Source organism: Carassius gibelio, chromosome A23 (assembly GCF_023724105.1).
Source record: "Carassius gibelio isolate Cgi1373 ecotype wild population from Czech Republic chromosome A23, carGib1.2-hapl.c, whole genome shotgun sequence".
NCBI lineage: Eukaryota > Metazoa > Chordata > Actinopteri > Cypriniformes > Cyprinidae > Carassius > Carassius gibelio.
The window spans coordinates 18,507,794-18,520,293 of NC_068393.1; the positions used below are offsets into that span (position 1 = coordinate 18,507,794).

Sequence of the window (12,500 nt, forward strand, 5' to 3'; positions counted from 1 at the left end):
ACACACACACACAACACTCCAACACAGAGAAACACACACACACACACACACACACACACACACACTCCAACACATAGACACACACACACACACACACACACACACACACACACACACTCCAACACACAGAAACACACACACACACACACACACACACACACACACACACACACACACACACACACACACACAAACACACACTCCAACACACACACACACACACACACACACACACACACACAAACACATAGACACACACACACACACTCCAACACATAGACACACACACACACACACACACACACTCCAACACACACAAACACACACACACACAAACACACACTCCAACACATAGACACATACACACACAAACACACTCCGACACATACACATAGACACACACACACAAACACATAGACACACACACACACACACACACACACACACTCCAACACAGAGAAACACACACACACACACACACACACACACACACTCCAACACATAGACACACACACACACACACACACTCCAACACACAGAAACACACACACACACAAACACACACACACACACAAACACACACACACACAAACACACACTCCAACACATAGACACATACACACAGACACACTCCGACACATACACATAGACACACACACACAAACACATAGACACACACACACACACACACACACACACACTCCAACACAGAGAAACACACACACACACACACACACACACACACTCCAACACATAGACACACACACACACACACACACACACACTCCAACACACAGAAACACACACACACACACACACACACACACACACACACACATATATATATATATATAGAAAGAGAGAGAAAATTCTGTTTATTATAAAAAATGTTGTGTAGTTTCTTGTTTTAATCTCTTAGCGTTACAGTTTTTTTGTCATTTTGAGGCTTAACTTCGTGACATAGAACAACTCAAAAATCAAAACAACTAAAGTAGACACTAAACCTGTCACACATCTTCAGGAAGCGGAGATTCTTGTGATCCGCACGAAACAAACATATTTTAAGCGAGAGTCCGTGTTTCCAGGCTTCACGCCGTGATCCCATTGTGTTTTCCAGGGAATCAACATCTGCAAGCGTCTGTTTACAAGAAAAGTAGGAGGAATGTTTTTCTTTCCTTCTTCAGTGTGTTCAGATCCGTTCCTCAATAACAGACGTACAGTGATTCTGCTCTGTGTAGAGTCTCGCCTCCGAAACCTACTTCATTCCTGATTCTCTCTCTCTTAAGAAGAAGAAAAATCTTAAAGTTAAATTCAACAGTTAGTGATCAGTGAAATTTGTGTTACTTTTTAAAGCCTCTTCTGCTCATCAAGGCTGCATTTATTTGATCAGAAATACAGAAAAATCTGTAAAATTGTGAATAACGTGCAAAAGATTTCCATCATATTTTCGAGCCGCATGTTGCTTTAATTTGTTTGGATTGAGTTACAGTGATTCTGGAGGGATGCGTCTTATTCTGCAGTGCTTTAAACTGATTTCATCGCTGCTGGATTGAATTAAACGCTCTTGATTAAATTAGGACTGTGAGCTCCGAGATCTTCCACGCTTTCGGATTATACAGTTTTCACATAAACACACTTAGAAACTTCATGCATATTTGATATTTATCAATCGTGGAAAAGTGAAGTGGGTCAGATTTCTGTAATAATACTGATGAACTGAATACAATAACCAGGTTTTTATGTTTATTAGATTCAGTCTCCATGCGTTCTAACTGAACAGATTTATGCTGATTTAAAGCAATGTGAATACATTTTAAAAATTATTAAAAATATATAAAAAAGTATAAAATTGTAAATCTATTGAAATAATATAATATAAAATAAAAGAGGTTTAAAAGTATGATCATTTAAATAAAATGATTACAAAATAAGTAATATTAAAATAAATAAATGAAGATTATTTAAATAAAATGATTATTTAAAATGATTACAAATATAATATAACAAATATAATTGTGTAAATAAAATGATTAAGATATAAAAAATATGAATATAATGTAAAAATAAAAGAAATATATACAAATAATTATTTAAATAAAATGATTGAAAATATATAAATAATAATATAGAAATTAATGTAAAAAATAAGTTGCTACATAAAATGATTTAAAAGATAAACAATTGAAATATGATTATTTACAATTATTACAACATGATTGTTTAAATAAAATGATTAAGATACAAAAAATAATAAAAATAAAAAAGAAACATAAAAATAATTATTTAAATAATGTTTAAAAATATATAAATAATAATATAGAAATGAATTAAAAAAAATATAATTTAAATAAAATGATAAAGATACAAATAAAAATATAGAAATGAATGTAAAAAAATATAATTTAAATAAAATTATAAAAAAGATATAAATACAAATATAGAAATGAATGCAAAAAATATTATTTAAATAAAATGATTAAAAGATAATGTAGAAATGAATATAAAATGATTAAATAAAATGATTAAAAATACTATAATGTAAAATAAAAATAAAATATTATTTAAATATCTTCAAATAGATGCAAGTATTTTGCTAGAGTTCAGAAATTGGATTCATTTATGTTTGACTGACATCACATTCATTTTAGTCTTAATATAAAAACAATAACTGTGTAATCCAATTTAATAACAAATAATAAACTGTGTAAATGCATGGAAATTTTACATGCAATTCGAATACATTTTCGAGTGTTTCATAACGTGAGGTTGTTTTTGCACTGATGTGAATAGTTTTCTTATGAATCATCAGTTTTTAATCAATTGGATTACTCAGAAATATGCGTTCATTATAGTGAACAACGACAGTTTTCTGCAGAAGTGGATGGATGCTGTCTGCTGTTAAAAGAACAGAACAGAACGGGGTTATAGCATTGGTATCATTACGGTCACAGTTAAACCAGCTGAGTAACATCCGAAAGTGTTTGATATCGTTTAGCTCTAATGGATGACTTGAATAAATATGAATAAATCTAAATAACATGTAAACAGAACATGAGTAACATGACATTTATTTGTGTGTTAAACGTCCCGAAAAAAGAGTCTCTTCTGCACAGCAAGGCTGCAATTAATTGATCATAAAAAATAAATAAAAAAACAGTACAAATTGTAAAGTATTATTATAAAATATTATTATAAAATAAATATAAATTATAATTCATTATTATAAAATAAATATAAATTATAAATATTAGAAATATTTATTTGATCAAATTAATACAATACAAATTGTTAAGTATTATTATAAAATCAATATAAATTATAATGAATTATTATTAAATAATAAATATTATAAATATTTATTTGATAACAAAAATACAATAAAAATTAAGTATTATTATAAAATAAATATAAATTATAATTCATTATTATAAAATATATATTATAAATATTTATTTGATTAAAAAATACAATAACAATTAAGTATTATTATAAAATAAATATAAATTATAAATATTATAAATATTTATGTGATCAAATAAATACAATACAAATTATAAATTATAATTATAATAAATTATAATGAATTATTATAAAATAAATATTATAAATGTTTATTTGACGAACAAACAGTAAAAAATAAGTCTTTTTATAAAATAAATCGAAATTATAATACATTATAAAAATATAAATAAAAATTATAATATTGTGAAATAATGTGATAGATTTTATTCTTCAGGAATCACAGATGAACAGAAAGTTCAAAAGAGCAGGATTTATTAGAAATATAAATTTACTGTAACGTTATAAATTTCTTTACTGGTACTATTGATTAATTTAATGCATCCTTGATGAATAAAAATATTTTTTTATTTTTCCCATGAATGTAGCATTTGATGCTTGATATATAAAAAAAATAAAGTAATAAATGTAATATCTTTTTTTACAAATTTCATCTTCATCTCTTGTCTTATATGTTAAGAGAGAAGAGCATCTCACATATGATTCATCAGTGAAACATGAAGCGTCTTTAAATAGATCCTCGTTTAGAGTTTGGTGATCTTTCCTGTTGTTCACAGCAGGATGTTTCTGTGTGTTTCGGGTCCATGTGACCCCTGTATTTAGTGATGAGTAAATTGAATTCTTGCGGCCTGACGATGATGCGTCTGCAGACGTAATTACAGCCGTTCCTCTTTGAAGCCCAGCAGGACGGGACGTTCCTGGCCTGTAGTTTGGGTTTGTGGCTGAAGCGCTGTGTTCTTAGGTTCGTGTTCTGCTCGCTTGAGCGCTAAAATCAGGTTTACACCCTCCCGACTCTATGGGAAAATGTTTTTTGGGCTATTAAAACGTGACTGACAATGGAAAGTATTGTGTCTAATATGATGTGGTTTAGTGAAAAGTGGGCGTTTCATAAATGAATGGCCTTGATGATGTCAGCGGAAAGCAAGGTCCTTTACTGTAAACTGCACTGATTCACTCACAGTAAAACCAGGAGCATGTGAGGAGAAATCATTACAAATTAATTACTAATGAATTCATTTAAAATCAGTGCAGCATATAAAGTATATAACATTTGATGCATTGCTTTTAATTAAATTAAATATTTAATTATTAATAATAAATTATTTATATTATGTATTTTTATTAATATTTGCAACAATACATGTAAGAATTTAATTAAATGTAATATTTGCATGTATATAACATTTGATGCATTGCATTTAATTAAAATATATATTTTATTATTGATAATAAATTATCCATATTATATATTTTTATTAATATTTGCAATAATACATGTAAGAATTTCATTAAATTTAATATTTGCATGTATATAACATTTGATGCATTGCATTTAATTAAAATATTTTATTATTAATAATAAATCATGTATATTATGTATTTTTATTAATATTTGCAAGAATACATGTAAGAATTGAATTGCATATTAAATTTACATGTATATAACATTTGATGCATTGCTTTTAATTCAACTAAATATTTTATTATTAATAATAATGATCTATATTATGTATTTTTATTAATTTTTGCAATAATACATTTCAGAATTTAATTTAATGTAATATTTGCATGTTTATAACATCTGATGCATTGCATTTAAATAAATTAAATATTTTATTATTAATAATGAAATGATCTATATTATATATTTATTATTAATATATGTAATAATACATGTAAGAATTGAATTAAATGTAATATTTAATTAAAGAAGCTTTGCATTAGTTATATTCAGTTTGAGTCTGTCAGTCGGGTGTTTTTATTTTAGTGGAGAAGTTTGGTTTTTAATTTGTCTTTATGTTCTGCTGTTCATGATGGTGAATGGAGCTCTTGAGCATGAACTGCTCTTCTGTTGTTCCTCTCTTTTCCTCCCACACAATCGCTATTTTTTTCTATATTTCTACATTTAGTGGTTAAAAACATCAATTAGTGGAGCGGGAAATGGGTTGCCCATGACAACGGAAGCGGTTTGTCAAGGCCGGTACAGTCGTCATCTCCATCCTTCATGCAGCAGAACGTTCAGAGGTAAAGCGTTGATCAGGTCTGAAGCATCACATGGAGATGCACACTGATGTCAGCACTGTTTAAGAGCTGAGCTTCACTGGAGGCTGACTCACAGACACTGACAGTAGCAACAGTAACCGAGGGGGGCGGAGCTTACGGCTTTCACTGACCACAACAGAAGACCTTCCTAGTTTGTGTTACTTTCTACAAATAATGTCTTCTGTTGACCTTTTTTTACTTTTCAACTCATTTTCCATATTGTAATTGCATATTATAATTTTTTTAATGATATTATTTCAATATTATTATTATTATGATTATTATTATTATTTATTTATTTTTACCAAAAGGAAATTTGTAACAAGCTGGAAATGATATGGCTGTTATGTAAATTCATAAGCTTATCTGCTTGGAAAATTGACACCTGTATGTATATATATATATATATATATATATAATTTTGTTTACATTTTATAAATCTGTCTATATATAATATATAATATTATTTTTTATAAAGAACAAATATATAAATTATATATAATAATAGTAATATAATATAACAAAAATATTATTTATTAATTATTATAATATATATATAGATATATTCATGACACAAAATATCTATATATAGTTTTATTTATTTTTATATGACGTGAATGTAGCCTTTGATTGAAATAAATAAATATTATTTACGATTATAATTTATTTAATCATGATATTTCCCCCAGTATTTTTTATTCTTATCCTCCAATGAAAGGTTAGATTTTTGTGAGTTTTATAAAATAAAAGACCAACGGGATTAACAACGCAGATTTATTTTCTCAGCCTTCTTTGATCATATTTACCAACAATTCTGACCACGTGTGTATATTTTATTATTATTTTTTTTTTTTTACTATATATAGATATGTTCATGAAAAAAAAATATTTATCTTTATATATTTTAATATATATTTTTTTTTTATTTCAAGCAAAGGCTACATTCACATCGTTATCGATTCCTAGTGATATTGGCTTATTTTTTAAATATTTTTTTCATCTTGACAAAACCTCATCTGCATAACGCAGCTAGATAAATTCCCCTCGCTAACAAATCAGCAGAATAAATCACAGTTTGCAGAGCAGAAGAGACAAATGCACATAATCATCTGTAGTTTCACACAGTCATCTCTGTTCCCGTGTGAGAATCAGACATGTCTCGAGGGTTAAACTCCTATGGTATGGTATTTGTAATTTTTTTGTAAATTATTTGTAATTGTAAAATTTTTACTGTAAAACTAAATGGTTTTATTATTTTTCTTGTAGCTATTCTTTTTTATTTCGGTAATACTACTGTTTTGCGTATTATTGGTATTTATTAACACTAATAATGATAAAAATAATATAAATAAATATGTGCTGGGCAACAATAACATTTTTGATCGTGATTAATCGCATTATTGTTTGCGATTAATTGCGATTAATCGCATTATTGTTTGCGATTAATCGCGATTAATCGTATTCTTATGCACAAATCTAATAATGCATTCAGAAGTAATGTATAATGCACTTTTTCATGTAAAAGTACTGCTATATGAACAAAAGTGTAATAACATTTGGTTTGCAAACAATTTAAACAAATAAGCTGCTTTTTACAGCAGCGTTCCTTTTACACAGTAGCAGTTAAAACATTTATCGTACAATCATACAATAATATTGTATTATCAACAATAAATAATAAGAATAATACATAGAACAAAAATGATAAAAATAATAAAAAAAGTTATTTATTATTATTATTATTATATTATTATATTATATTATTATATCAAATTAATGTCAAATGAATAATAATGTAAGAAGAATTTTTATTATTTATTATTATTTAATATTCATACTGATAAAATTGCATTTTACATTTAAATATTTTTTTCTTTTAAATTGTAATAATATAATTTTTTTTCTGTATTTATCTAATTTTTATTATTGATACATATCACAAAACCAGTACATATACATTAATTATTAATTATTATTTGATTATTAATTAAATGAAGTCAGATGCTACTAAGTATTTTTCCGCAAATTTTTAGCGATGCTTTCAAGTCTTATTTTTTGGAAACTTAACAAAACCTGATGTGTATAAAGATAAAATCACCTCACTCACAGATCAGCAGAATAAAGCACAGTTTGCACAAGTTTGCAGTGCACAAGATATGAATGACAAATAAACTTACACAGCAGAAAAAAAATCAATATATATTTATTAAAATAAATAAATAGAAAAATAGCACCTTGTTATAATATTTTTCCTTGAAATTTATTTACTGAACTATATTTTTGCCATTTATTTGAAAATAGATTAATATATATATATATATATATATTTACAAATATATTTGGCCGTGCATATATTTCTATCAAAGAAAATACAAATGAAATAAGTCACATTTAAATATTTAAACATGTATTTTCTTGTCCCTGAGACACATTTTTAAATATATTTTGCTATATGAAGGTTAAAACTAAATCTATTTTCAATTTCAGAAAGTTATTTGACGTTATCTCAGAGATGTAAGGTACGATCTGGGGTTTTCTGCGTGGTTTCGGCGGCATGCACAGCCTGCTGTTTCACACGAGGCATTTGACTGCCTTCTGATAAGATCTGAGACGGTTTCTGTGCTTGTGAAGAGTGTTAGACTTGTGCATGTTAAAACTTGCATTCACATCTATTCACAGTACCACGGTTTATTACAATCATATTAGAATGTTTCTGCTGAAAATGCACGGAAGTAAATTAAATTTTACAATATATTCACATAGAAAACAGCTGTTTTAAATTGTATAATATTTTACTAAATTTTTCAACATTTTTTTCTAAGTAAGTAATATAATAAAATAAATAAAAATAAATATTTGGAGCTGTTCGCAGCTGAAACAAGGCCGAAGGGTTTTTCCATCAGCTCTCGTCTCAGTTGGAGCGAAGGCTGTGAATGAATCCAGTTTCTCACACCTTTAATGAGTCGTGATGCATCTGGTTTCCCGCTGGACTTTCTGTTCCTGGAACAGATCTAGACCTCACAGAGAGCTGTGCTCAGACCGCTCAAGTCTGATTGTTGTTTTGGGTGATAATGATGAATCAGACACTGATATTTAGTGTTACAGGTGAAACCTGAGTCGCATCTGGAAACGGGGTTAGGAAGGTCATAGTTTTGCAAGCAAAAGCACCACTTAAATATTAACTTTTGTTTTTTAATTATGTTTTTTTATCATTATTTTCTTATTTTTTATTTTAATTTTATTTGGACGATCATATTATTTTATATTATCATCTATTTTTTAGTTTTTCTTATTTTGTTTAACATTTCAATTTTATTTTTTATAGTTGTGTTTTTTTCTTTATTTTATTTTAAATACATTGAAATTATTGAAAATACTAGCAGTTCTAAAATCAGTTTTATTTTTCTTATGTTAATTTGTTTCTTACTTTTTCTTCTAGTCTATATAATAAAAAAATGCAAATATTATGTTAGTTTATGAAAAAAAATAATGTAATGAAAATAATGGCCATTCTAAAATCATTTTTATTTAATTAAATTTTTTCTTATTTTATCTTGTTTTTTTAAAAATGCATTGAAGATAATTTTTATTTATTTTATTGTTAAATATATTTATAAATTTCAATACAAATTTTAAATGGTCCATGCTAAAAATGGTTGAGATTAAATAATGTTGTATCATTTGATTCGGCTACTCTAAATCTAACGAGATTAATCTTATGTTTTTGGGTCAAAGTGTTCAGAAAATATATATATTTTAAAAAGTGTATATATTTTGCCCAGTAGGTGGCGCTGTGCTGAAACTACTAATGTGCCCTGAGGTCATTCTTGGTATAACACGTCAAGTTTGGTCAGAATCTGCTGAAGTGTTGCAAAGATACAGCCTCATGTTCATTTTTGCGTGAATTTTATCAAATTCGTTAAAGTGCTTTGCGAGAACGGCTTGGTCTACAGGAAATCTTCTGATAACTTTTTGCCGGCATTGTCTGAAGATGATCTGAGCCAATTTTGGTGGAACTCAGACAAATTCGACCTCAAGCCTTTTTTTTAGCTATATTCAAAATCGCGAAAAATCTTGAATCATAGAAATTGAAATGTTATGCATTCGACTCGGCACGAGGAATCAGAGGAAAACATTATTTTGCTTCTAGACCAGTTCAAAAGTAAATAGCAGAAATATGAATGCAAATTTGACCTATTGGTGGCGCTAGAGAGTTTGAGTTAGAGACTCCAAATTTTGCTGTGGTTAATATTGAGACTGTCCTCAATCTGTGCTCCTAATTTAATAACTTTCCCGCAAGTGGTTCTATCTGTCTGATGCTTTATTGCTGTATCTGTTGTAGCAGTACGTTCACGTGTTGTTCGATGCTATTTTTATTTGTCGGCGTGTTCATGTTGTTGTTGTGTCACCGGGATTAAAGTTCATATGACGTCCATCATGGCTGGTGAGCTGAAAGTCTGACTCTCCACCGAACACATGCTGCTCTTTTGATTTCAGCCTGCGGTGTTTGTGAAACTGTTCAGTAAACTCGTCTGTTGTTTTTTTTACTGTAATCAGTTTTGGTAGTGAACCAAACATCTGCGCCTGGTTGTAATTGTGTTTGTTCAGGTTGTCCTTGACTTGTTCACCGTTTGATATCTAAAGCTGGATTTGAATTATCATACTTGAATATTGCTCATGTTATTTCTGCTAAATAGTGTGTTAGTGTGCTTTTCTGAGATTCTCTCCCTCGAAGGCCACGCCTCTCTGACGGAAGCCCCGCCCATCACACACAAGCCCCTCCCCTGCTCTGTTACATCATCAGCTGAATTCAGAGTTCATTACTAGAATTTAATCTTGAATTCAATTTATAAGGATTATATTACATTACATGACATTACAATCAAATAAAAATAAAATTATTTACATTTTCTAAAATAAATTTGTAAAATAAATTGCTTTACAATAGAAATTTTCTGTGTTAATGAAAACTTGGATATAAAAATGTCTTGAGTATGATGTTCCTTAATAATATTAATCTAAAATAATAATTATTATTATTTTGTGTGTTTGTAAATGATCTCATGCATTATTACTGTAGAATAGTAATATATTTCTTTCATTTTCTTTTCAGAGTTAACTGGACTTTTATTTTGGAAATAAATATAATATATATAATATAATAAATATATATATAAAATAAATGTTATAAAATTAAATTTGATCAAATAAAGTGAACTTTATAATCTTTATTTAGGCTCTTATGCTGATAGTTTTTATAACTTTTTATAGCTTTAATAATTATCGATGCAAGTCTGTTTTGTGACGATTTTTTTAATTGATTCATTTTAAATCCATACTTTAGAATTATTAATCCAACATTTTATTTTAGGATCATTGCGATACTATTAAAATTCCATTCATTAATATTTTTGAATCCATTTTTATATTTTCTGCTTTAATTCTAATTTCAGTTAAAATTTTTGTAATTCCGTTGTGCTTTTTCGTCTGTGTAGTGTTTACAAATTTTTATTTCTGTTTAAGTACATCAAGTTAAACTACAAAAGAGAAATGAGAATCAAAAATCAAAAGTATATTTTATCTATAATATATAGTATATTTGTTTATTTTTTTTGTTGACCACAATAACTCTGCTACAGTCCATTTTTAAAAGGCCTGGGCGCTGGCCCTTTAAATCTTCCTACTTGCTCACAAAGTTCACCGCTGATCGTGTGCCGTGTTTTCTGGAGTGTGTGCATGTGAGAGGCATGTTGGGCTCCGCCTGCAGCTCTTCCCTCCCTAAATGGGCCCCTCTGACGGGATATAGGGCCCCGTTCCTCTGCATCGCCCTCCTTTTGTCCGTCTGCCAGCTGCAAGCCTTTTCTTTCGCTAGCGAGCGCTAAAAACAAGGTCTAAAGTTCAGCGTCTCTGATGTGCAGATCTGGGTCAAGTCGAACATTTGGAAAGCGTTTGATTTTTTTCCCCCGGAGCCGAGTTGCAGTCTTTTTCTTCCCTTCATGGCCTGGGATCGGTAAGGGGAACGCTGTGGCGTGGGAGTCGGAATTCCAGCGGATTCCGGATGGGATCGGTGGCTGAATCTGATCTGAGTTCAGTGCAGTCGAGGCGTAACGCTGATCAACGCTGTGTTTCTCTTATCTGATCAACAGCCTGTTGTGTTTCTTCTGCATGAAGGATCCCAGAAGATAACGTCATGTTTTCATTGCATATTTAATTGTTGTAGTTTTCCCAGTATGTGAAGTTGAACATTTGCATTTCAAAATCAAGAAAAAATTTAATTAATTGGCTAAATAATATGAGCATACTGAGAAATCTAAAAGTAGATTTTATGTAATGTTTTTACTCACCAAGGCTGCATTTATGTGATGAAAATTAGAGTAAAATATTGTGAAATAATATTATTATAATATCAAATTAAGGTTGCATTTATTTGATTAATGCAGTAAAATTTTTTAATTATTATTCTAATGTAAATCAGCTGTTTTCTGTGTGAATCTGTGTTAAAGTGTAATTTATTTCTGTGATGCTCCGCTGTATTTTCAGCATCATTCCTCCAGTCTTCAGCGTCACATGATCTTCAGAAATCAAAATAATATGATGATTTACTGCTCAAAAAAGCATAATAATTCAATAAAATATATTATTATTTCACCTTGTAAATAACAAATTATTATAATTGTGTCTTTTATTGTAATTTGAATAAATAATAATAATAATTATTATTATTATTATTATTATTATTATTTTACAATGTAAACATATTTTATTTTTAATTATTAATAAATATGTTTAATATGTATATATATATTTTATGTTTATATAAAATATAAATTATATTATTATTATTTTATAAGTAGTAGTAGTAGTAGTAGTAGTATGTAAAATCTTGTTATCCTAATAATTATTATAATAATTTTTTTGCAATGCATAATTGTTTTTTC

General features: G+C 28.5%; 1 protein-coding gene across 6 annotated transcripts in view; it reads left to right on the forward strand.

Moving 5' to 3' along the window:
* LOC127944995 (vitamin D3 receptor A) overlaps positions 1-12,500 on the forward strand; it is a 50,129-nt gene that overhangs the window by 12,561 nt on the left and 25,068 nt on the right. Inside the window, exon 1 of one of the 6 annotated variants that reach the window (XM_052541466.1) lies at positions 11,194-11,572. The exons of 4 other annotated variants lie outside the window; for them this stretch is intronic. In XM_052541466.1, the coding sequence (XP_052397426.1) occupies positions 11,473-11,572 (100 nt within the window). In that variant the 5' untranslated portion in view covers positions 11,194-11,472. Of the gene's footprint in view, positions 1-11,193; positions 11,649-12,500 lie in introns of those variants that run through there. One more of the 6 variants, XM_052541467.1, reaches the window with a different exon arrangement.